Source organism: the organism of the source record quoted next, unplaced genomic scaffold (genome assembly GCF_019419815.1).
Source record: "Pyrus x bretschneideri cultivar Hongxiangsu unplaced genomic scaffold, Pyrus_bretschneideri_v1 Contig16, whole genome shotgun sequence".
In the NCBI taxonomy this organism is placed as follows: Eukaryota; Viridiplantae; Streptophyta; class Magnoliopsida; order Rosales; family Rosaceae; genus Pyrus; species Pyrus x bretschneideri.
The window spans coordinates 969,442-995,478 of record NW_025999457.1 but is presented as its reverse complement, the minus strand read 5'-3'; the positions used below and the strand labels follow the sequence as shown (position 1 = coordinate 995,478).

Sequence of the window (26,037 nt, the reverse complement as noted above, 5' to 3'; positions counted from 1 at the left end):
CACCGCCGCACGCGCTCCCACGCGCCGGCCACGCGTAGGCACGTGCCTGGCACGCTGACGGCGTCAACTGACGCCGTAGGGAATATTCCGTCAGTTTTGACAGATTCCGTCAACGGCGTCAGGAATATTCCGTCAGACTTGACGGAATATTCCGTCTTCTTCCCCGGCGAACCTCCGGCGCCGGCGATCGCGAAAACTTTAAACTTCGATATCTTCTTTGTTTTTCATCCAATTTTCACGATTTTGGTACCAAAATGAAGCTTAGAACTAGAGGAACACAATCATACCACATTCAAGGGTTAAAAACTACGAAATCTCACCTGAAAAATCAATCCAACTCCGGCCAACTTCGAAACCAACGATCCCGACGTCCAATTCCTTCAAACGAACTACTCCGAGCCTCCTTGGGACCTCACCAAGCTTCGTACAAGCTTGGAATTTCCTAAAACGTGAGAAATCACGTGTGCATGAATAGTACCTCAAATCGGACATCGTTGAATTGACGTGAAAACGATGGAGTTCTTACCTGGAAATGGTACGGTTGGACTCGTACGAGCCTCACGAGCTCGAATATGGTCTTGGTTCCCTTGATCTGTGGACGTTTGATGGGTTTTGGGTGTGTGTCCGTACGTTCGAAGGAAATGGGAAGGGAACTGGGGACTCGGGACAGTCACAGGAAAAGGGAAAGAAGGGAGTGCAGTGTGGGAGTGTGTGTGTGTGGCTCCAAACATGCCAACCAACTCAAACAACCAACAAACGTAAAGAAAACAAGGTAGGGGCAAAATAGTCTTTTCACGCATACGTTAGACATTTCCGGGACGGGCTGTCACATGGAGTGTCAATAACAACATCCTAAAAAATAATTTTTTTTCAATTTATTTACATAATAATGCTATATATTCAAGTGATATTTTAAATTTAGAGTTTTTGTACCCTTTTTTTTTTACTTGTTTGGTTGTTTAAAATTGAATTGCTTTTGATTATATAGTGAATGTTATGTTTGTATCTCTTTATGATTAATATTTAATAACATTTGTAAAATTAAGAGTTTTTAGCCAAAATGGTCTCTGAAATTGACATAACTCCTCACTTTTTGGTCCTTGAGATTTGAAATCGATAGAAGTGGTCATTAAGTTTGTCCACCATCAATCATTTTGGTCATTCTATGAAAAATCTCCATTAAATAAGAATAATGACAAAAATACCCTCAAATTTTTGTCAAATCATTTTAGACCATTGTTTATTAAAGTGAGGGTATTTTTATCATTTTGGTCTTGATTTAATAGAATTTTTCACGGAATGCCCAAAATGATTGATGGTGGACAAACTCAGGAACCACTTATATTTGTTTCAAATCTCAAAAATCAAAGTGATGAGTTGTACAAATTTCATGATCATTTTGGCTAAAAAGCCTAAATTGAATTACAACCTGTGAGTCCTAAAGTGTATTTTGACTTAAGTTGTTTTTTACCATTAACAAATTGTCCTACTTTTTTTTTTTTTTTAAACCCTCTTATGGAAGGGCCGTTTATAAATTTTGCGCAAAAACCCGCAAATTCTCAAAAAACGGCCAGAAAAGAAAATGAATTAATTGGAGAGTATAGTCTTATACCAAATATTGGCCAACAGTACCTAGTAGCAAGCTGCAGCATGTAGAACCAGGGACTAAACTCCTATCAATTGAAATCAAGGAATGGTTTTGGTTTCTCCCGCTCCCCACTTGCACTTATCCATATGGAAATATCCGTACAAGTTGACTTTTATTTCTCACCACCCAAAAAAATTAAACACTTCAAACTGTTGTTATAAAGAGCTTGAAGAGTTTCAGTTTCATCAAGTGTTTATTGGATTCAAAGGAAGAATGTGTGATACTGCCGGTCAGGTCATACGCTGCAGAGGTAAATTTCCTTTTTGTTTCTGAGATTGTTTATTAAGTAAATTCCTTCATTAATTTTTGGTTTATTAATTCTAGGGGCATTTAGATATAGATGCCTTAAATTTGAATTTTTTTAATCAAACATCTATAACTTTTAAACTTTTGATCAAACTTTTTTTACTAATTTTTAATTAAAAATTATGATTTTATTGCATTTAATTAACCAACTAGTTCAGAAAATAATATCACAAATATTCTAAAATCACCACAAACATCCTCTCTTATCTTATCTTATCACAATTCGTTCAAAATGAATTTTTCTTATTCAAATAATTTGTTGTTTTAAATTCTAAAAACACATAAACATCCTATTAACATACAATTATGAAATATAACATGCACGTATATTAAATATAACGTACCAAACAGATATATTAAATATAACGTACCAATCATTTGGTGCGTTATTGGTACGTTATATAAATTTAATCTGGGTTACGTTATAAAAGCTTTTGGTACGTTATGCAATTCTTTATTTAGTACGTACCAAGTTATTAGTACGTTGTATTATCCTTATTTTGGTACGTACAAAACTTATGGTACGTTATGTGTAAGTTGTGTAACCCAAAAAACTCAATTTTAATTATAAATGAATCTTGTTTTTTTTATAATCTATATAAAATGTTGAGTTGGAAATTGGAAAAACTATATTTCATCCAATTAATCTTGAACCCCAGTAGATATAATTGAATCCTTAAATTGAGGAAGGGATGAGATTCCATAAAAATAGCAATAAATTAATGAATATTATTGAGTGCATTTTTTTTACATAGAAATGGATTTAAAAGAATTTATAAAATACTTAAATTAAGAATATACCTGAAATATAAAGTTTAATTAAAAGTAAAAGCACTTTAATTAAAAGTTGAAAAGTAACAGATGTTTAATTTAGAAAAATCTAAAATAAGATATCTAATTCTAATTTATCCTTAATTCTATTATTATCTGGTATCTGTAGCTGCTGTAGCTTGGGAAGCAGGGAAGCCACTGGTGGTTGAAGAAGTTGAGGTGGCACCACCACAAGCAAATGAAGTTCGCTTGAAGATCCTTTTTACGTCTTTGTGCCACACTGATGTCTACTTCTGGGAAGCCAAGGTATGATATTGTTTTGAGAAATTTGTCAGAATAATTGTTTCTGAATTTCAGTTATTGAACTAATCAAAATCAAATATAGGCAATATGACAAAAACTGATCATTTCAGTAAATTGGATTTGAAAAATGGTCCATTGCTCTTTTTTTTTTTCCTAACTCTTAAGCATATTTCATTTTATTGATTCAAGATTCACATATTTACAACACCTAATCTAAAATGGATTTTCTATATTGCAGGGACAAAACCCTTTATTTCCTAGAATTTATGGTCATGAGGCAGGAGGGTATGTACATTTCTATCATCTTGTTACTAAATTAATAGAACATATAGGCAAATGATGTGCAACTGAATCATTGATCGTGAATTAAAATTTATGCGGATTGCTGGTTAATACTTTTAGGATTGTGGAGAGTGTTGGTGAGGGCGTGACGGATCTGAAAGCCGGCGACCATGTCCTGCCGGTATTCATGGGGGAATGCAAGGACTGCGCTCACTGCAAATCAGAAGAGAGCAACATGTGTGACCTCCTCCGGATAAACACTGACAGGGGAGTGATGCTCGGTGATGGAAAATCAAGATTTTCAATCAAAGGCAAGCCTATCTACCACTTTGTTGGGACATCCACCTTTAGTGAGTACACTGTTGTTCATGTTGGCTGCGTTGCCAAAATCAATCCCTCGGCGCCTCTAGACAAAGTCTGTCTCCTCAGTTGTGGAATCTCCACAGGTAAATTGTTTATTAGCATAGAGCCAAATTGTTCAAACAGATACAAGTTGTGTAACTGACATCATTTTCTTATCTATTTTTTGAATGTGTGTTGTTTAGGTCTCGGAGCTACTCTAAATGTTGCAAAACCGAAAAGGGGATCAACCGTGGCTGTTTTCGGATTGGGAGCTGTAGGCCTTGCAGTAAGTCTCTTAATCACTTTCACTTGCTTGCTCACTTGTATATGTATGATGAAACATGCTTGTCTAAGTCGATCCTTCTGTTTTTAGGCTGCCGAAGGAGCCAGGTTGTCTGGTGCTTCAAGAATTATCGGTGTTGATTTGAATTCGAGCAAATTTGAAGAAGGTAAAATACACAATTCTATAATCTCTCATTTATCATTTTTTTGCATTGACAAATATTCTCAAGACCTCTCTCGTTTGAACTTGGTCGTTTGCAGCAAAAAAGTTTGGTGTGACAGAATTCGTGAACCCAAAAGAGCACAAAAAACCAGTTCAAGAGGTGATTGCTGAGCTGACAAATGGAGGAGTGGACAGAAGCATTGAATGTACAGGAAGTGTCGAAGCCATGATATCTGCATTTGAATGTGTCCATGATGTAATACTATAGCTTCTTCTCTGCCTCCATTTTCTAAATTCTCTCTTTCAAATTTCAGCGTGATCTTATTATTAACAAGTAAATTCATAATTAAACTGCTATTAATTTTAGGGTTGGGGTGTTGCTGTTCTTGTGGGAGTACCACACAAAGAAGCCGTCTTCAAGACGCATCCAGTTAACTTTCTGACCGAGAGGACTCTCAAGGGTACATTCTACGGAAACTACAAGCCTCGAACGGACATTCCCTCTGTTGTGGAGAAGTACATGAACAAGGTAAAAGGCTAATTTCGATTCATGCTTTGTTTCCATCTTTTTCCCAAATTTTAAGTGAACACTTGATAATTAAATTAATGTTTTAAGTGAACGCTCGATAATTAAATTAATGTTGCAGGAACTGGAGCTAGAAAAATTCATCACCCACGAAGTCCCCTTCTCAGAAATCAACAAGGCTTTTGAGTACATGCTTAAAGGGGAAGGTCTTCGTTGCCTAATACACATGGAGGAATGAAAACTGAAAAAGCTTCATCTTTTGATGTTCTGTATTCTTAAATCCTAAATTTTCGATTTCGTCTTTCGGTTTTCTTTGTTTTCTCTAAGTTTGATCTGCATGTAATCAATATGAATCTGTTTGCTTCTATTGGACAGTTTCTATGAACATACATATCAATAAATAAAGAATATAAGTGAATATAAAATTGTAACTTCAGTTTGTGGATTATGACCAATGTCCGAACTCTGATATATCAGGTCTGTTAGCTTGATCATCCAACATTGAGGTTGTTGCAACATTTTTATCACCAAACTACGTCTTGAAGCCGTTGAAATGAGAAAACATATCACTCTGAATAGATATGAAATATAATATGTTTTGTGATTTGTGTTTAAATTTTCCTTATATAGGGAAAGGGAGGAATGAAATTTTATTGTTGTTTGGTGATTGTTAGGTAGCTTCGACCAGTAGATATTGAAGTTTGGTTGGAATGTGTTTTAAAGTTTGGTTGGTATGTATATTGAAGTTTGGTTGGTTAAAACATTCGTAAAATTAAACTGAGATAACATAACTTAAAGTTATAATAACAATCCTTACCAAAGAAATAATTAAGTTAAAACCACTCCACAACAATTAATACATTTTAGGTCGTGCAACTTAGGTCTGGATGGTTGGGTGACATTCACTATTCATAAAGTTAAATTCTGTCTTTCAGTGAACCTAAATATTTGGGTTGGGTCCAAATATTGAAGTTGGTCTAAAGTAGCAACACGCATACTAAACCAAAAAGACATAGTCGACCTGTAATAACACAAATTAAGCAAAGGGCAAAGCATGAAGCACACTGTGCTTATAAACAATGTTTCAGTTGGTTTTGGGTTTTAGTATAGATTCAATATGCATCCATCTTCTGAATCCCTACAGTTTTGACGGAGGATACCATTACCATTCCTAACCGTAAGCAAATGTGCAAATCTGGCCGACAGTTCGAAGGAACTTGAGGCCACACGAAACAGACATTTTACCTCCAATTTGTGGTTCTCATTTCCCTCCAACTGTCTGTGCTTCATGGAAAGAACAAAAATACCCTTAAATTTTTGTCAAATCATTTTGAATCATTGTTTATTAAAGTGAGGGTATTTTTATCATTTTGGTCTTTATTTAACATTATTTTTTACGGAATTGCCAAAATGATTGATGATGGACAAACTCAGGAACCACTTATATTTATCTCAAATCTCAAAGACCAAAGTAAGAAGTTATACAAATCTCATAACCATTTTAGCTAAAAGGCCTAAATTGAATTACAACCAGTCAATCCTAAAGTATGTTTTAACTTAAGTTACTGTTTTTAAATATTAATAAATTGTCCTACTTTTTTTTTATTTAAAAAAAAAAGAAAGAAAAACCATCTTATAGAAGGGCCGTTTATAAATTTTGCCATAAACTCTCGGTACAAGGTATTTTGTACATGTGAGTATTATGATATGTTTCGGCGATTATCAACCGACTTGACAAGTTAACTCAATTCCTGGGAGGACTACATTTTAGACCATTTGGTAAAATTACTCATACTCGAATTTATCATATTTTTCTAGCGTTTCGATCAACATCTACGTTGATTGCGATTCCATATTCACCTTTTGTGCTGGAAGACATTCCAGACAAGTTGTGACCATTAATTCCTCAATCACCCAATAAATACTCTGCCGAACGAATCCTTACCGTTGGTGATTGAATATTCCAGAAGCCACCGTTATAGCGAGATGTTATGTGTTCAATCCAGTTATCTTGTATTCTAGATTTGATGAACCTGTTTTGACCCTCAAATTCTTGAATGTTCTTTTAGCCTACTCGACTTAGTTTTTCGCTAAATCCAAGGGAAATTCACAATGAATCTACTCGCTAAGGTACTTGTGAACTACATTGTTCGGCTACATGGTGTGCACGTCACTAATGTGTCTCCCTATGATGCACATTTCACTTCCAAGTGTGAAATCCAATCCCCGAAATTTCACTATTGACTACGTATTTTCATTATTAAATTTCGTATTTTGTGTTACATTTTTTTAGTTAATTTTTAATTTCGTAAATTTTAGGAATTAAATTGAATAGTTATCGGGTTTGAATTTTCATAATTAATCTTTAAAATTCGTTGACCTTTCGAGGTCACAATTAATGTTTTCAAATAAATCTCGAAACCACGAGCGCATGGGCGAAAGCCATTTGCGAGTTCGAATTATAACGGCATATTTACGAACATTTGAATTCGTTTTACTAAACTATAGATTTTAAATTAATTAAACTCCCACAAGGAAGAAGCCCAATCAAATTTTAGCAAAAATAAGTGGACCAATCAGATCAAAGGAACTAAGGACCAATCAGATAATAGAGAGAGAGAGAGAGAGAGAGCGTGCTAAGCAGGAGAGGGGAGATAGGGATATCCTCTCCATTCTTGTCGACCCGTGTACCTGCGGCCAACTCGATTTGATTCCGATGATTTTTACCATTTTTTCCGTTGAAATTCACACATCCACCACCTGCAACCTCTTCCACAACCCCCATCTACCTTATTCGCCCAAATTTGAGGATTTTTAAGTTTAAAACCATGTGGGTGACCAATGAAGTTTTGACGGTGAACCCGTCATTCTGGCAAGTCTCACCACCCACCACCATCCTTAATTGACTCCCCTTGGACCCAGGAACAAGACCCAACCAGTTGTAGGGGCGTAAACATTGAGGAAGGAGAATCAAAGCTCACCCACTCTAGGGTTTCTGACAGGTGTGAGCCAATTTGGGGCCTTTCCTAGCCAAATTGGACTTGGTCACATATATAAAACTTGCTCTACACATTGAATTTTTTGAAATTTGAAATTTGGTAATTTTTGGAAAAAGTTGAATTTTCCGGTGAATAAGGGTGGTCGGGCGTTGCGTGCGGTGGTTCATGGCGGCGTTGCGTGGGCCAAGACCTCACCTAACCATCCTAAGCTAAATTTGATGCCTCGATTCCATATTTGACATCTTATTAACGAAATTTTGTCGTTTGAGCATATTTTCGTTAAGGTCGGCCACTTGAACATTATACCAATCAACGATCCGACCGTTGGATCATTACTAAACTTTAAGACGTTAGAGTACGTAATAGTTAAGGACATTAGGAACTTACGGATTGGGAATCCAACGTACGGATATTCCCGAATTGAATTTCTAAGTTTGTTCAATCAAACGTTGACCGCCACTTAATTTGTGATTGGCAAAGATCCAACCAATGGATCGTAATGAGGTTTTAGTATGTTGTTCTAGAAGCATAATGTGGACCTTAGTAAGTTACGAATCTAAAATCTGGTATGCAGATCTCTCGGATTGAATTGCTAAGGTTGTGGATCCGACGTTTAACCTTTGACCGACGGCTAACTTTTGGTCAACCGGTCCCAAATCATTCTAGAACGTCCTTGGGGATGTGTTTTATGTAAGTTATATGGTTTATTACTTGGGTTTTGCGACGTGAGTTGATATTGGTTCTAGGCGATGATCGTTCGTGACGCCTCGACATTCGAGCTAGGGAGTTGTATTGCGGGTTCCAGGTGAGTGACCTTAATATGCGATATTGGTGATTACCCTGTTTTCTTAATTGTGATCCTGTGTGGATATGACTTGGTTTTTTAAATATTTTTTCTATTGAATTGTTATTTTTAATACTTAGCCATCGATTTATGTTTATGAAATGAGATTTGACCTGTATATTTGAAATATGGTTTGATTTGTATGATTGACATGTTGTGATGAATTGTGAGGGCTAGTAGTAGACCATGAACCCATTGTGATAGGGATTTGTTGCTTCGATATTGTTTCATTTTCCGCTTCGTTAATTCGTTCTAAATTTTGTAAATTGAGTAACTTGTGCCTTGTCTCGTTTCTTTGAGCCGTTGTACATTATGGTTGTTGGCCTTCCGCTCAGTTCCGTTGAGTAATCCGAAACTAGGTTTTTGCCGGGGTTCCATTGAGTGGTCCGGTTTCCTGCTTTGTTTGGATTCCTATGAGTGGTCCGGAATCCCTCATGCTCTGCGATTCGGTTGAGTTGTCTGGAATCGTATCCAACTTGGATTTCGTTAAGTGGTTTGATATCCATTGTACTCCACAATTCCGTTGAGATTTTTGGAATCCCTTCTACTCTGCGAATCCGTTGAGTGGTTCGGAATCGTATCTTGGTTGGATTCCGTTGAGTGGTCCATAATCCTGTTTGGTATTATGGTCCGTTGAGAAGTCCGGAACCCGATTAATTGCTTTGTTGATTCTTTGGATTGAATTTGGATTGAGATAGCTTCAGAGATGGCTTCAGTCGAACTGTATCGCTCTAGCCCTACTCTTCATTGTATTGTATGAGTTTATGGTTGTGAGCTTTTGGTGATTTCTTTTAGACGAGCCGTTGGATGTTTAGGTGACTCCTTCGGGATTTTCAATGACTTAATTATGATTTCATAAAATATGATTTTATATTTAACGTTGATAAGCCAAATCGATGGTTAGTTTTTAATATTATCACATATGTCGAATTATTTTCACTCACATGAGCTTTGCGGCTTATCTTGGTTGTTGTTTGCCTGGTGCACCATTCCCATGGTGTAAGGGGCATTTGTACAGGTTTAGTAGATACGAGAAGCTTTGAGGTAGCCAACAGAGTTCAGAGAGCTTGGAGTGTTAGGTTACCCCTATACTTTTTGTTGCATAGTTGCTATAAATATTCCTAATTTATGTTCAGTATTTCAATTTGTATTTCCTAGCATCCCCCTATAGTTCACCATTGCTCGTCGATCCTGGATGTATGTCGGGATCGAGGTGTGACACCAAGTTTTGGGAAGTCTTCTTGAAGGCTATGCATACTAAGCATTTGTCGAACACCACATTTCACCCTCAGATTAACGGCTAGTCTGAATGAACTACTTGGACTTTAAAGAACATTTTTCTTTTGTATGTTTTACAGTTTTAGCTAGTTATGATAGACACTTATTTTTTTTTAAAGTTGTATGCAACTGCAGTCATGTTTTGGTTTTGAGTTTGGCACCGTTCGAGACGTTGCATGGAGATTTTATGCACAACACATGATATACAGAAGAGTTTTGCAAACAAGTATTCGAAAGATTGAGTTTGTGATGTAACAAAAATTGTGAGCTATTGACGATGTCGGCCGAGAGAGTAGTGCATGAGCGCGATTGAGGCGCTAATTGGATGATTTATGTGTATTTCCCAATGGGACGCATGATGGTAATATTGCACTCTCGAGAATAATTTGCTTGCATATCGTGAAAACAGTGAGTTAATAACTTATTTGTTTGGCTCGTTAAGCAAATGGATAGGTAGGTCTGTCTACGTTAGTATTTTAGTTATTTATTTATGTATTTATTGTTTGGGCTCTAAAGCAGCAAACGCTAAACCGAAGAGACATGGTTGATCTATAATAACGCAAATTAAGCAAGGGCATAACATGAAGCATATCGTACTTATGAACAGTGTTTCAATTAATTTTGAGGTTTAGTAAGAGAATTATTATTGGCACTATAGAAATCTAATTTAACGTTTCAAACTTTTTTATAATTAGAAAAAAGAAAATACATTTTTAAAAAGTGCAGAATAAAATTTTTAAAACGTTAATAACAGTTTCCTTCAGTAATTATTATGGATCGAATTTACCATCCCCAACCCCAAACAAATCTGCAAATCTGGCAGACAGTTTGAAGGAACTTGAGGCCACACAAAACAGACATTTTACCTCCGATTTGTGGTTCTCAGTGCCTCAAGGAAACAACAGAAATAACCAAGTGGAAAACTAGCTCAACGAATGGGCCTGTAAGCCCATCAAACAGGCACAAACCCAGTCTTTGAACAAGTCACTCACGGGGCGGCTTGCAATAAAGGAAGAGAGGAAGACAACCTTTCTTATTCAATTCAATTCAATCTCCCTCATCATGTCAAAAATGGCGGCCATCTCTCCATCCCCTTCCTCCTCCTTCTCCAGACCCTCTCCTCCTCCTTTGCCTTCTTCCCAAAATACCATTTCCGGATTTACCCTACCCTTTTCCTCCATTCCTCACAGATCCACTCCCTTCCGCCCTCTCCGCATCTCCAATTCCCTCAAACCTAAACCCACACCCAAGCCGACCGCTGCCGCCGCCGCTACCGCCACTACCTCCTCCGACCCCCAAACTTTCACTTCCCGATATGCCCCTGACGAGCCCAGAAAAGGCGCTGATGTCCTCGTGGAGGCCCTCGAACGCCAAGGCGTCACCGATGTATTCGCCTATCCTGGAGGAGCTTCCATGGAGATCCACCAGGCCCTCACCCGCTCCTCCGTCATCCGCAACGTCCTCCCCCGCCACGAGCAAGGCGGCATCTTTGCTGCCGAGGGATATGCGCGCGCCTCCGGCCTCCCCGGCGTCTGCATCGCCACCTCCGGCCCCGGCGCCACCAACTTGGTTAGTGGCCTCGCCGATGCGCTCCTGGACAGCGTGCCGTTGGTGGCAATCACGGGACAGGTCCCCCGCCGCATGATCGGCACCGACGCATTTCAAGAGACCCCGATTGTAGAGGTAACGAGATCCATCACCAAGCACAATTATCTTGTTCTTGATGTAGAAGATATCCCAAGGATTGTCAGCGAGGCATTTTTCTTGGCCAGCTCGGGTCGGCCCGGGCCGGTTTTGATAGACATCCCGAAAGATATACAGCAACAGCTTGTGGTTCCCAATTGGAACCAACCCATGAGTTTGCCTGGCTACATGTCTAGGTTGCCCAAGTCCCCCTCCAACTCCCATCTGGACCAGATTGTTAGGTTGGTCTCTGAGTCCAAGAGGCCCGTTTTGTATGTTGGCGGCGGCTGTTTGAACTCTAGCGAGGAGCTGAGGCGCTTTGTGGAGCTTACCGGGATCCCGGTTGCCAGTACTTTGATGGGTCTCGGTGCCTTTCCGAGCTCCAACGAACTGTCCCTCCAAATGCTTGGAATGCACGGCACTGTGTGCGCTAATTATTCTGTGGATAAGTCTGATTTGTTGCTTGCCTTTGGGGTGAGGTTCGATGATCGTGTCACGGGCAAGCTCGAAGCTTTTGCTAGCCGAGCAAAGATTGTCCACATTGACATTGACTCTGCAGAGATTGGAAAGAACAAGCAGCCTCATGTCTCGGTTTGTGCGGATGTGAAATTGGCACTGGAAGGGATGAACCGGACATTGGAAAACAAAGGAAGCAAGCTTAAACTTGATTTCTCGGCGTGGAGGGAGGAGCTGAATGAGCAGAAAGTGAAGTATCCGTTGAGTTTTAAGACTTTTGGGGAAGCCATTCCTCCACAGTATGCGATTCAGGTTCTCGACGAATTAACTGAGGGGAATGCAATTATAAGCACGGGTGTTGGGCAGCATCAAATGTGGGCGGCTCAGTTTTACAAATACAAGAGGCCTCGCCAGTGGTTGACATCCGCGGGGTTAGGTGCCATGGGTTTTGGATTGCCTGCTGCTATTGGGGCTGCGGTTGCAAATCCAGATGAAATTGTTGTTGACATTGATGGTGATGGAAGTTTCATGATGAATGTCCAGGAATTGGCAACCATAAGAGTGGAGAATCTGCCAGTGAAGATAATGCTGTTGAATAATCAGCATTTGGGAATGGTGGTTCAGTGGGAGGATCGGTTCTATAAGGCAAACCGGGCTCACACTTACTTAGGGAACCCGTCAAATGAATCGGAGATATTCCCTAATATGCTGAAGTTTGCAGAGGCTTGCGGGATACCAGCTGCCCGGGTGACGAGGAAGGAACATCTAAAGGAGGCAATTCAGAAAATGCTGGACACTCCTGGTCCGTACTTGTTGGATGTAATAGTACCCCATCAAGAGCATGTGTTGCCTATGATCCCCAGCGGCGGTGCCTTCAAAGATGTGATCACCGAAGGTGATGGAAGATCGTCTTATTGATTTCGATGGCAGCGCAGGCCAGGACAGGTCTCCATCCTTTATATGTACACAGTTTTGAGATGTACTTTTCTTTTTAAAGTGTTTGAGTTGCTTACTATGTAATTGTCTGAATTAGCTTGAACAAGTTGTACTTTGAATTATCGTTTCTATGATTTGTTTCAGTATCTGCAAATGTAGGTTGTACTCGACACACACACACACCCGCGCGTCTACAAGGAAACATATGCCAACAATTGAAAATCATTCAAAATCCAAAAAATTTAGAGAGTTGAGTTGTGCAACTCAGAGTCAGGCGGGTTCGGAGGGACGGCCAGTCAACAAAACGCAAGGCTTAGATCCATTCCAACCCTTGCAGTAAAACTCAAACTTTAGGTTTTAAACTCATCCCAACTTGTTCCAACTCTTGGGGTCAATATGAGTTTTAACTTAAAAACTCATTTTTAGAGCAAATTTAGGCTAGAATTCTTCTTGGGTTAGTGAGATGGCCCATCATATGTGTATATTTTTAGTTCTAATTTATAAATTCATTGAACCCAATAGTTAAGATTAAATATGATAAAATCCAACAGTATAAAAAAAAATAAAAAAAAAAAGGTTCTAATAATCTAAATTTAAATCTAACGGCAAGAATAATTATAAAAAAAAAAAAAAAAATTCATGTGTTTCATATATTTGGATAGTGTTCCACAAGTTTCATAGTATTTGTTTAGTAATTTTTCAATATTTATCAAAATCTAAATATTTTTAGGTTAAAAGGTTCATAAATTTTTTTTTTTTTAAGTTACTTTTAAGAAAAAAATTTATTTTAAATTCATTATTTACTAATCTCGAACTAAAAATTTAACTCAAAAAGTTGAAGCAGAAAAACTATTTCTAAAATTTAGGTTTTAACTCAAGAAATGAAGATGGTCTTAGGGAGCTATTGGTACGTAGACATGACAGAATGGGATGAGGTTTAACCTAACAAAGAAATATTTTGCAGTATTTTTCTATTTGAACACTACATACACGATTTAGCAACACGTAATTTTAGCTCCCACAAATCATTGTAAATTTTTTATCATTGAATTCATTAGATCCGACGGTTAAAAATTGAAAAGAGAAAGCAATAAAAATGAGTACATGAATAGGAAAAGACAAATTAGACAATTGAATTGAGAAGTGACTTTAGGTTTGGGAATAAACCACATCGAGGCTAAAACATTTTGGACTCCGAGAAACAGGTATCAATTTTCCTGGATGAAAATAGTAATTTTAGTCTCCGTCTACATGCAGTATTTCCATCCCTTAATTTGACCTCTATCTTTCCTTAATTTGAATAATTTTTTCTATTTAAATCCATACTCTTATCTGAGAGGTTTACTATCTACACCCACCACATATAGAATCAACCATCAGAAACCAAACCTAACACACACACACACAGAACAATCAAGGCCTTTTGCTTCCCAAAAAGAAAAATACTACAAAAAATCAATGATGATTTACATATTGAAATTTTATTCGATCCCACGGAATTACGATTGGGCTAGTTTTGACAAAATAGCTAAGTCCAAAATCTTAACATCAAGAGTGTCATCTACCTTCACAATTCCGTCTGTGCCATCAACACCAATCAGCTTACCGGTCGCTCCTCGTAGTGACCCACCCATGATCTTTATCTTATCGCTTTTCTTCGGTACCACCGCCTCCATTTCATTTGGAAGTGCTATTATAGTTTCCCCGTTGCCACCCGACCCAATAGCTACCCTACAGGAGCCATCCTGTACCACGAAACATCGTACTCAGTATCTCCAATAATTACGTAGGTACTTAAACAGTATTTCTTTTAGTATCTATTTCAATGATAAACATCGAACAAGATCATTCTCCGACAAAACTCAGGCAGTTAATAGATAACATACGAAGGGCATCCGAAACAAAAATCCAAAACAGTTTCATAGCCTACTCTTTATCTCTTGTCCTACCTAGTTCATACCTCAACTAGTCGTAAGTGAATGCACAATTACTTGTAGATTATAATTTGTAAAACTCACCAAATCCATTATGTCCATTCCTTTGCAGGTCCAAATATCATTTTACTTGGTAAATATCACAAAAATTTCAAAATTTCAAAAATTCGGAACATAGTTTAATGACATACCGGAAGCACTTCTCTCACAACCCCAGTAGTTTCCTCTCCAGAACTGTGTACACTGACCAATATGTCTGGGAGGAACCACGGTCCTTCACTGTCCCCACCTGCTAGAAGATGTAAGATTAGAACTCAAATGTGGAGTATAGAACTCTAGCAAAGCCAAGAACATACATATACACGTGTGTGACAAATATATTCCCAAACATTCCCGTCCCCCAAGATTGATCAGCGAATTACATTCCCAAACAACCCATTTCACAAACCATGTGAGGACATAGGAATTTTTTTTCAACGTTTGTACAAGCTCGATAAATAGGCCACTTCCTCATTCTGTTTGACAGTTTTAGGCATTAAAAATTCTCAGGCAATCAAAATTTAGGGCAAGTTCGATAACATTTTGTTTTTAGTTTCTCTCTCTAAAGATTTTATTTCTTGTTTACTTTAGCTCCTCCACTGTAATACATACCATGATAATACTATTCCTTACTACAGATTTATGTGGTTTCGTTTAAGCACTAAGTTCGACAAACTTGTCCAGCCCTCTCCTGTCATCCTCACCCTAGCCACTAACAATCTTGTCCAACTAGGAAATTGCTAGGCATAGCCTCTGTAACAAACACTTTCACAGCACCATGGCTGAATGGCCAAGCCCAATCATTTATCCCTGGTGACATGTTATCATCTATTATTTTGATTGATTTAAGACAAAAAGGACAGTTGATCAAAGAGTAACTTGAGCAAACAAACGAGGGCCAAGCAATTTGTTATTAGTTTAAATAAAATCTTCAGACAGATTATCCAATGAACAGTTACAACTCCTACAACAGCCTCCTAAAGAGCTCTAGGATGCCAAATACTCCAGAACCCCCATGTGATTGTACCCATAAATAGATAACGACAGTTTCTGATGTCGTTATTGTTGTAGGGATACCATTACCACCTAGGCTTACACCTTAGCAACCAGTACACAACAGGGGAAATAACAGTTTAATTCAGCACTACAATATAATTAAAATAGAAGAACTGAGCTTCAAACCTATAACAGGAGACAACATATCCAGACCACCAGTGCCTGGTGTCATTGGCTGCCCTCCAGGGGTTCCAGGAAGGTAGGATGCCGAATTTGGTGTCATAGGCTGGCCACCTGGAGTTGATGGCAAGTAAGGGCTCGGAGCATTTGCTGCAAGAGGGATATAAAATAAACCACTTAGAATAAATATAAGAGAAAGTAAAGGGATCTATGCAATGAAAAACATGTCTTAACAAAATTTGTTTCAAAGAAACGAAAACTAAACGTACCATAAGCGGAACTACTGTCCCTCGGTGTACCAGCTTCACTATAATTTCCACCAGGAGTGTTTGCCCAACCTGAACCAGGAGTTGGTGCTTCATACGCCCGCGAAGGAGGACTTCCTGGCTGAAATCCAACAAATTACAGCTACTTAAGCAGAAAAAAGGATACAGACATCCCTACCCAAAATGAGAACACATGCATTCATACTGACCTGATACTGTGGGCTAGCACCCCAAGATGCAGGGTTTCCTTCCTCCCAGTTATCCCTGATTTGCTCACCATCAAATATCAAAGAAACATCAGTGGCAACCAAAGACTTGGCCACAAGGCACTTGTTGACTAAATAAAATAAAAAAAAAAAAAAACTTGAGTAGTTGAAGATATAATGATTATGCAATGAAAAGTGGTTGGTTGGAAACATACTTATCCATTTTAGAGTCCTAATCCAAATCCGATTCTTATGAGCACTAGATAATAGAGTTTAATTAATGAAATAAAGTGGTGTATAATCAACATGAATAAAGTTTCTCTGTTTCGCCTTTGAGGGTTAAAGAAATTGAGTGCATGCCGTTTCTTTATTCTCCTCTGTTTTCCTCCTTACTAGTCTTGTCTATTTGCTACCCCAACCTTATGAACTACGTTTGGCAGTGCTTATTACTTCAACTAAATTTCAAAATAAATAAAGAAAAATAGTTATTCAGGCGCAAACCTAGCTGGACTCATAGGTGCATATGGATTCCATGCTCGGTCACGCATAGGAGTCCTCATGCCATCATGTATAGGTGTTGCTGCAAGGAGTACATAAGATGAATAAGTATATCAGTCCAATAATGTCACTGCCAAATAAGATATGGTCCAAATAATGAAGTAAATACCAGAACTCAAACCAGAGATTACATTTTAATTATAAAAAAAAATGTCAACCACAGCAATTAAATAACAAACCTGCAGCATCCCTCATGGGAGTCATATATGGATGGAGAGGAGTTCGAGAAGGATGCATGGGAGTCTCACTTCCCATACCGTAGCGAGATGTATCACTGGAAAACAGCTATATTAGAGTTGACAAAAAGCATGCTAAATACCTGGAAAAAAGAACTAAAGTGAAATGTATAATTACCGATAAGGTGTGGTAACAGCCACATTATCAGAAATACAATTACGATCAACTGCAAGCATAACAAAAGTGTTATGGCCCAGAAAGATACACAAATAACCAAGGAGACAAGAAATCCTAGACTTGCCTGTAACAACCTTCATTTGGGACTCCAACTCAACCCGTACATTTGGTCCCTTAACCTCAACAACACGTCCACGATAACCCTTATAGGCACCCTGGCGAATCTTTACTGTAGTCCCAACCAAGCCATCATGCCCTCGTCCACCTCTATTCCTTCCTCCATCTGGACCATAGAAGTAATAACTTTTTTCAATAAAATATAGCCCAATATATATAGAAAATGTCGTTAGAAGGACAAGTAGAGTTTAAGCATAATATGAAAAAAAAATTGGAGAGCAGTGAGCATTGAACATCTGGAACATACAGTTAGATGGAGGTCCTCCTCTAGAAAACCTATTCGGGGACTGAGGAACACGAGGAGGAGTTCTGAGGTGGTCATATCGTGAATTGGAGTTACCCTGTAGATCATAGGAGTGGGATAAAAGTATCAAGAATCAAAACTAACTAAAAAGAATACAGAGTTCACATCTACAGAAAAAGAGCACACAGGGTTTACATTTCTATCGCCATTAGCACGTGAACCTCCCACAAGAGCACAATTATGAGACTTAACACAGATAAAGCCTGCATGCTCCAGGTGATGGCGATCAAAGATGAACAAGACTCCTCTGTATATGTGTTGCACAGGACCCTGTTTCCCCTATCATGCCAAAAGTGGTGGTTATATATAGCCTGAGATGAACAAAATGTAAAAATGAGGTAAACCAAACAAGCAATATAGATCTCATCTCACCTCACAAGGGCCATCAATGACCCTCACAACATCCTTCACAGATACCTTGTGTTTATACTTAACTTCCACAGGAAAACTCTTCTCAATCTTGCATTTGACCTCTCTTAACTTGACAAGGGCAACCTCAGGTCTATCAGGAACTCCCTTAAGAACCTGGAAACAGGTAATAATAATGAAACGCACAAAAGAGCACGAGATAGACTGTATATTGAGATTAAATACCTGAAATGTTTGTCAAAAATAAAAAATAAACTGAGTGCATACCTGGAATGCTTCACTTTCTACGCGTATGATTACACCAAAGCTATTATTACTGCATCACATCAAAGACAAATTAAAGTTAAATAATTAAGCATGATACAGATGACTGGTCACCATGGAATAGCAACTCACTCCAGTAGCACGAGATCATGAAGCTCATATGCCCCAATTCTGGTAATACCAGATGTCACCTCAGAGCTCTCCACAACATCATCAGCAAACACACGGATCTTCAAACAAGAAAAAAATCATTTAAATTCCACTTTACTATTTTACAAGAAAACTATTCCTGAAGTCCATGACTTTGCTCCTAAAAGGACAGAGGAAAACAATACTCACATGTTCTTTCGTTACATCAGACAAGATGATGAGAACATGCTGCTCAACCTTAACAACCATACCAGTTGCACCTTCCTGAGTGCCAGATACAACTTTCACATGATTCCCAGGTTCAAAGTATTTGCAAAGCTCTTTTTCATTGATGGCAAGTGTTTTCTGGAAAATCAAATCCCAGTAAGAACAAGTAGCCACACCACTAAATCAATAGATCAATAGGAATATTGAAAATTAATTCAGATATCACATCAAAAAACACCACAATAAGTACTTCTTACTGGGAGTTCTTTCATTTCGGGTCTGATATGAACAGTCTCCTCCTCAACTTTCTCAACCCATCCTTTCAAATTTTTTAGATCTCCCTTGACAACAATAACTGCATCGCCCTTCAGAAAGTGTCCCTTCTTTCTGTTTGAAAATAAAGTTGACAGACTTGCAACATCTCCATCACCATTCTCGCTGGGCTTCCGAAATTTTTCAAGTTCGTCAAACGTGGGATGTATGTTCTGAGTACTAATTGATTTGATTGATACTGCTTTATACAGGAAACCATCTTTAAACATCATGCCATTAATCGTCTGATAATAATCACCAGTCATCCGATCTTGTTTACGATCTCCAAGAATATGCAGTTCCCTGAAAAAAGTTTACAAGGGACAGTGTAAGAAGTTAATCTAACAATACATTGACAGGAGACACCATTGTAAGAAAGTTTTACAGTATTACCTTGCTTCCTCAATATTTAATAAACGTGGAGGAGGAACAAATGCTTTTGTTCTCACAACTTCTCTGCCATCCTGTGTCATAAACAAGTCATCTCAAATTACCCTGATCAATGTGATTGGATAATACATGCTTATGGGGAGGCGGAAATATTACAAAAAATGATAATTCCAAGAATCAATTTGATGAAAGCATACTTCAATAAATGGATAAAATAGGAATGAAAATAAACAGATTACACATGTACACAGAGAAGACTTGGACAGACACAACAAAAAATATAAGACGAACTTTACCATTTTATTTGCAAGAGCTTGTAAATCAATCCTTGGAATTAATTTAACTGTAACTCTCTGCCGCACATTGTCCACATCCGCAACCTATAGAAAATAAGTGTAGCAGTTAGACAAAGTATCACAGGACACTGTAAGAAAAATACCATCCCTACCTGTGCAAGGTCTCCTTTATATGTCCCACTCTTCATTCTGACCCACGTATCCCTAGAAAGATCAATAGCCTTGCTTTCAACCGAAAGAACATCAGTCATTTCTCTAATTGGAACAAGCATTATTTTCTGGCCAAATATATTGCGCAGACCTTTGCAAGCCTGAAACCAAAACAAATACAATAATCAAAGACATAAGAATTTCCATATGGTGCAAATGTCAAATTTAGCCTTATGTGGATACATAAACCATCACAAATTTATGCATATGCCAACAAAAGCATACCTCCCTCACATGGGCTTCTTTGTCCGCTTCAATGTATACATAGTTTTTAAGGTGGTCAAGAGCAATAACAGATCTGATCTGCAGTTCAGGTTTATCGATATACTTTTGCATTAAGCAAACAGCTACCTCCCGCTCACGACCGATCTGGTAAGCATTAGCAAATAAATCATTAGCGTTCCCTCAAAAATTGGAACTATGACCTTATGATGCAAGAGAAATAATCATACCGCACATTTCACCATCCACAACTTTGGGTCCCTAACAGAAGGTAAAAGAGCTTGCTGATCCACATCTGTGGTGTCTTCATCATACTCCCTATGACTTGACTTCCCATACCGCTCTTGAAGATTTCTCTCAATCTCTTCAAGATCTTCTTGCTCATCTTCTTGCATCAACGGCCGATGACGCATCCTTCTACCATCCTCTTCTTCAGGTAGATCAGGTGCATTGTCAGCAATAAAGTCTGCACAAAGACAATTTAACAATCATCACCAATACATGGGAATGGAAAGAAAATCATCATGATTTCTTATTTACTCCACATCCCCATCAAACTCAAGTGGAAATTAATCATCATGCACACACGCATGAAGAGATAATTACAGCCGTTCTATAAACCTTACTTAGAAGGGGAAAAAAAACATACACAGAATCAATTGAAATCAATTTAATAAAATAATTTAATTATTTAAATTTGAACAGATATCTACATAAACTGTTCGGAAGACAAGAATTCCATGGAAAATTACTTAAAACTGAAAGAAAAAAACAAGAAAAAATGGTTGAATTCAACAGCACTTTCTTATTTTATCTCTAATTCTAACAGGAACATACATAGCATTATTCATTGTGATGAGACACTTGTCCCTCCATTACTCAAGTGAAAGTCACCACCCCACACAGCTTATTTAAGAACTTCCTAGCAAAAGGACAAGCTTGTTTTCTCATGGTTTCTTGCCAAGTTAACAAACCCCCCAAAACAAAAAACTAAAGAAACGGCCAAAGTTGACCTTTAGCCATACTTAATCTCTAGACATTTTTGAAATGAAGGCCTATAACCTAATTCTATCGAGAACACGAGTTTCTAAACAGATTAAGAGCCACTGGTGTATACTTCAGCTCCCGGTGTAGAGGAAGGGAAATTGGACGAAGAATTCACATGCCTCCTACGAATTGAGTTCTTCCCATAGTCCTTCTCGTAGACCTCTTTTATCATAATTCCTAATCTTTCATAATTTTGATAGTGACATTACAAGCCAGTCTTCTAGAGGGTCAAATCTCTTAGCATCCCAAACGATATGGCAATTAATTATAAAAAGAACCATATTACAAGACATAACTCATAAAAACTCGCAAAGATTATTCAGTGGATATAAGTCCGCAATTACAGGGACCACGAAAAATAACTCCAGCAAAGGAGGCATGAATAGTACTAAACTCATTTCTCCTCATAATGATACCATTTTGCACCTTTACTTGGATATCCAACGAACAAGGAAAATCAGATGATTATTTATAAGGCCCAAAGACTTCACATACACCCATATAACATTTAAAGCTTAACCAAAAGAAAAAGAAGAAACTAGAACTATGAATGAAAAACAAATCCCAGTAAAACAAATCTATCAATAGACGTGATTAACACCAAAATTCACTTTCGTATGGAACAACCGTAGTTCAAACTTATATAAGAAATATCAAGAGAACAAAAAGAAGACATTGATCAGTCTGAAACTTGTAAGAACCTAAGTACAACCATAATCAAAGGATTCCCACAATACTAATACACTACCGTTCCCGAATCACTTACAATTCATTACCAGCATTTGTCGACTAAAATTTCTATAACATTCATTCATGCCAAAATAGCTTATAACCTAAATTCCAACCCAGTCCAAATTCATAACCCTAAATCTCAAAAAAAAAAGCAATAAAATTTCTGTAAAATACCAACAAAAAGGTTAATAACTAAACAAAACAAGAGTAGAAAAAGGAACAGTAGAGCGTACCATCATCCCCCTCCTCGTCTTCTTCTTCTTCGTCGGTATCGACCTCGGCCTCAATGTCGAGAAACTGCGACCCAGAGGGCCTCTTGTTCTTCCTCTTACGACTCGCACCACCACCACCACCATAAGCCTCGTCATCCTCATCGTACTCCTCTTCCTCCTCGTCATCGTCCTCCTCTGCTACATCGTCTATGAAATCCGATCTCCTCCGCTTCTGACTGGGCCGCCGTCCTCCTCCTCGTCGTTCCTCCTCTTCCTCCTCGTCGTCCTCGTCTATAGCTTGGTCCGGGTCGTATTCTTCCTCTTCCTCCATCTCGTCGTCATATTCGTCTCTGTGACGAGCCATGGCTGTGATGGATTCGGATCAAATTTGGGGGTCTAGGGTTTTGGTAGGAGAGAGTGGCGTTGCCAATCGCGCGAATACCAGAAATGTGTTTATATTACCATCCCTTTCATATCAAATTCATTAAATCCAAACCCACATCCAAAATCAAATAGTAATCTAATTACATGAACATTGGCTAATTTGCTTCTAATTAATTTTATAACACCGCCAACAACAAAACCAATCTTATTATGGGAGGTGGGTGGTATGGATCATAAAACGTTATTGCGCACAGTTTTGCGTTAAATTTTTTATTAACTCAAAGTACTCTATATATTTTCTTTAAAGTTTTTTTTCTAAGTCTTATTAGATATTTTCGTACTTATTTTGTCATGAACCTCTGTTTCATAATTATATCTTCTAACCATAGTATCTATAAGTATCCGCTTCAAATTTTTCAATTTGTTTGACTTTCCCTTCCATTAGTACTCAAAACTAAATCCAAATTCAACTAAGAAACCATCCTATTCCACATATTTTCAACATTTCATCAAATATATCAAAGAAAAATGTCATGTAGGTAGTTTTTGTAATTTAAAATATGTTTCCATGATTTGTTTCATTCAAACGTGGACATTTGGGTGTTGATTGATGAATTATTGCATCATTTGTTTTCTTCTCTTACGATTAAGAGTGGGCACAGTTCAGTTTAGCCTGGTTTTACTTTTGAATTGAAATCGAAAAATATCAACGGTTTGGTTCGATACGATTTTACTTAAATTTATTATTAAAATCATACGATTTGATTCACACTGATTCCAATCCAATTTATACTGATTGACGGTTCTATCCAAAATTATACATAATTTTTTAAGAGCACCTTGTTTTCGGTGTGCATATTCATATCAGGTTCATCGGCTTGGCAGAGAGAGCAGTAGCCTCCAATTAATGGGGAGAACAAGAGATAAGTGTTCCTCTTCTGCAATGATTATACACTGACATCAATCCCGGGTCCTTGGTCCTACGATAAATAAATGGATGCTTAATTGCTTATGGATTGAATTACGCCCACTCACTAGTCGGAAGCATTTATTTGTTACGTTTTTGAGCATTTTGTATTTGCTCATAAAGTTATGGCAATTGATTTTAGCGTGGAACTACAATTTTGTTCGTGGTATCATGACATGTTAGTCTACGTATGAAATCTAACGACTACACATACTCTATACATGATAAGCGTTGTGAGAATGAGAACGGTTGCTAACTTAGCAATGGTTATGACCTAAACATAAGAAGAGCGTATAAAAAGAGTGTTAGCAATTTTTGTACTAACTTTTTACATTTTCTAATGACACATGTCATTTTATTCCACAAAAAGTTTTTTACTAGAAATTAATGATGAAAAATAGAAAATATAATTTGAAAAGCATTAAAGGTCCTTTTTTATGTAAAAAATTACGCGTATCATTTGAAAAGGTGAAAATGTCCAAATATAAAATTTAGTGCAAAGGTTGCCAACATTTTTCTATAAAAAAAAAATACAAGAAGAGAAAGCATCAAAGCCAGCCAATCTAGTACATGTGTTTTCTATTTCATCATTTAACTGTTTCATTTGTGTACAAACTACATTGGGAAAACTCTGGTAAAGGATAATGTGGCCACACACCCTTTTTATCTTACACCCATCTCTCTTCATTTCTGTTATTTGATTCTTTTCAATTCATTCGATCTAACGGGTGAAAATTAAGAAGGGGTGTGCAAAAGGTAAAAAAAAGTACGTGAATAGCACCGCCAAAAAAAATACCAGACTTTCTATGATATATAAATGGATCATAGCTTGAGTAACAATCAAAGCCTTACCCTAATAGGAGTCAAATGTGAGAAGTGAATCTTTAATTACCATGAATTCACGACAATGTGTTTATGTGGCTCCTGTTGCCAATTTATTTTCATTTGGTTGAGACTTGAGACTCAAAAGTTGTTGATCAGATTATGTTTCTCTTGTTGATTCTTTACTTGCAGATCTGATGCCATTGTTGTTGCTTACCATTTTACTTGTGTTCCTCTCAAGCTTTGATGCCACGAGCGGTTTCACCAAAAGTAGGCGAGAGGGTCATTTCAGTGCACCTCGCCACTGATGATCGCCAATGTTCTAGAATTGGGATGGATGCTTCATGAAGGTGGCAACGCCGTTGATGCATCAGTAGTTGCTGCTCTGTGCTTAGAGGTTTTGCCAGCATCAAGTGGGCTTGGAGCGGAGCTTTCATGCTTGTAAGGCTAGCCAGCGGTGAAGCACAAGCCTTTGATATAAGAGAAACTGCCCCCTGCTTGTTTCTGAGGTTTGTGTTTTACATTAAACGTGGATGGAAGGGTTCCGTGGGAAAGACTTGTAAAACCTGCTGCTCGTCTGCTCGTTTAGGATTTATGATTTCACCATACCTCCACATGCAAATGGTTAAGACGAAATCAGGAACCTTTGCAGACGAGGGACTTCGTCATATATTTACATTAAATGGGACTCTTTTGAAAACAGGTGAGACATGCCGTAACATGAAACTGGCAGAGACACTCGGTCAAATTTCAAAGTTTGGTCCCATAGCCTTGTATAATTGATCGATTAGGTTGAGATTGGTTAGTGATATTCAGAAGCCTGGAGGAATACTAACAATGAAGGATTTGTAAAATTAGAGTTAAGCTGAGGAAGCCTGTATCTGCTGAGACACTAGGTGGAGTCAGATCGATGATCACGACGCTAGTCATTTGTCTGTCATAGATCCTCAGGAAAATGCCATCTCCATGACTAGTATCGTGAATGGATATACTTCGGTGCACATGTACTGTCGTCAAGTACTGGAATAGTCTTAAACAATGAAATGGATTTCTCTATACCTAGAAATGATTCTACAAGACAACCACCAGCACCAACCAATTTTATCAGGCCAGGAAAAAGGCCATTATCGTCCATGACACCTGCTATAGTCCTAAAGGTAATGCATTACCGATGTAAATAGTAGATGGGAGAGAGACGGGAAGATACAAGAACTATATATATGAAGGCAATGGAAAATATCAATGAAAAAATTTGTTTTTAGGCATACAATTAGACTGATCATGTGCTAGCGAATCAATGGTCGAGAATGCTTAAAAGAAAGTGTTCCACATTACTAGGTCAGATTTGTCAATTACACCTGAACTTTCCTCTAGTTAAACTGAAGGTCCATCAGGAAATGAGTTGTAGAGAAGTGACATTTTAAACCGAAGGCACCACATTGGTTTTGAGATATGTTATTTGACTTTAAACCGAAAGTTCTTGAGTACTGTCAAGTTTCTAAACGTTCTGACTACGAAGTTTAAATCATCTTTTTCTTAGTTAGTTTATGTCGTCTGTGTTCAATAAATAGCACGTCCCTTGCAGGACTGCAACGTCATAGAATTCGTTGATTTATGACC

At 37.9% G+C, this 26,037-nt stretch overlaps 3 protein-coding genes and 1 pseudogene across 4 annotated transcripts; 3 read left to right on the top strand and 1 right to left on the bottom strand.

The window, feature by feature from the left end:
• Positions 1–1,650: 1,650 nt before the first annotated feature.
• On the top strand, positions 1,651–5,071 carry LOC103951140 (alcohol dehydrogenase). The gene is made up of 9 exons (XM_009362448.3): positions 1,651–1,898; positions 2,895–3,031; positions 3,267–3,313; positions 3,431–3,756; positions 3,856–3,938; positions 4,026–4,101; positions 4,196–4,353; positions 4,465–4,626; positions 4,745–5,071. Exons 1-9 carry the CDS (start codon positions 1,694–1,696, stop codon positions 4,859–4,861), a joined length of 1,311 nt encoding a protein of 436 aa, XP_009360723.2. The 5' UTR covers positions 1,651–1,693; the 3' UTR covers positions 4,862–5,071.
• A 5,720-nt stretch (positions 5,072–10,791) lies between these two features.
• LOC103951139 (acetolactate synthase 1, chloroplastic-like) lies at positions 10,792–12,965 on the top strand. The gene has a single exon (XM_009362447.3). It carries the CDS (start codon positions 10,807–10,809, stop codon positions 12,799–12,801), a length of 1,995 nt encoding a protein of 664 aa, XP_009360722.2. The 5' UTR covers positions 10,792–10,806; the 3' UTR covers positions 12,802–12,965.
• A 1,261-nt stretch (positions 12,966–14,226) lies between these two features.
• Positions 14,227–22,734, bottom strand: LOC103951138 (putative transcription elongation factor SPT5 homolog 1). 2 transcript variants are annotated; one of them, XM_009362444.3, is made up of 22 exons: positions 22,266–22,734; positions 20,484–20,719; positions 20,257–20,400; positions 19,974–20,132; positions 19,822–19,905; positions 19,529–19,599; positions 19,081–19,438; positions 18,806–18,961; positions 18,599–18,696; positions 18,470–18,518; positions 18,206–18,358; positions 17,969–18,112; positions 17,777–17,870; positions 17,477–17,635; positions 17,353–17,401; positions 17,178–17,272; positions 16,942–17,020; positions 16,444–16,498; positions 16,238–16,355; positions 15,975–16,118; positions 14,945–15,045; positions 14,227–14,564 (listed from the first exon to the last, which is right to left on the bottom strand). In XM_009362444.3, exons 1-22 carry the CDS (start codon positions 22,606–22,608, stop codon positions 14,319–14,321), a joined length of 3,135 nt encoding a protein of 1,044 aa, XP_009360719.2. In that variant the 5' UTR covers positions 22,609–22,734; the 3' UTR covers positions 14,227–14,318. The 2 variants fall into 2 exon arrangements, with proteins under 2 accessions (XP_009360719.2, XP_009360720.2); XM_009362445.3 differs by having other exon boundaries at positions 14,945–15,042; positions 22,266–22,731.
• Positions 22,735–24,663: 1,929 nt separating this feature from the next.
• Positions 24,664–25,360, top strand: LOC125475822 (annotated as a pseudogene).
• Positions 25,361–26,037: the final 677 nt, after the last annotated feature.

Coding starts and splice junctions, on each gene's coding strand:
- LOC103951139 (XM_009362447.3), top strand. CDS start 10,807: ATGTCAAAAATGGCGGCCATCTCTCCATCCCCTTCCTCCTCCTTCTCC.
- LOC103951140 (XM_009362448.3), top strand. CDS start 1,694: ATGGTTTTGGTTTCTCCCGCTCCCCACTTGCACTTATCCATATGGAAA. Junction 3,757..3,855: donor CAGTTGTGGAATCTCCACAG/GTAAATTGTTTA, acceptor TGTGTTGTTTAG/GTCTCGGAGCTACTCTAAAT. Junction 3,939..4,025: donor TGGGAGCTGTAGGCCTTGCA/GTAAGTCTCTTA, acceptor TTCTGTTTTTAG/GCTGCCGAAGGAGCCAGGTT.
- LOC103951138 (XM_009362444.3), bottom strand. CDS start 22,608: ATGGCTCGTCACAGAGACGAATATGACGACGAGATGGAGGAAGAGGAA. Junction 17,402..17,476: donor CCAAATGAAGGTTGTTACAG/GCAAGTCTAGGA, acceptor TTATGCTTGCAG/TTGATCGTAATTGTATTTCT. Junction 14,565..14,944: donor TTGTGAGAGAAGTGCTTCCG/GTATGTCATTAA, acceptor TTCGTGGTACAG/GATGGCTCCTGTAGGGTAGC.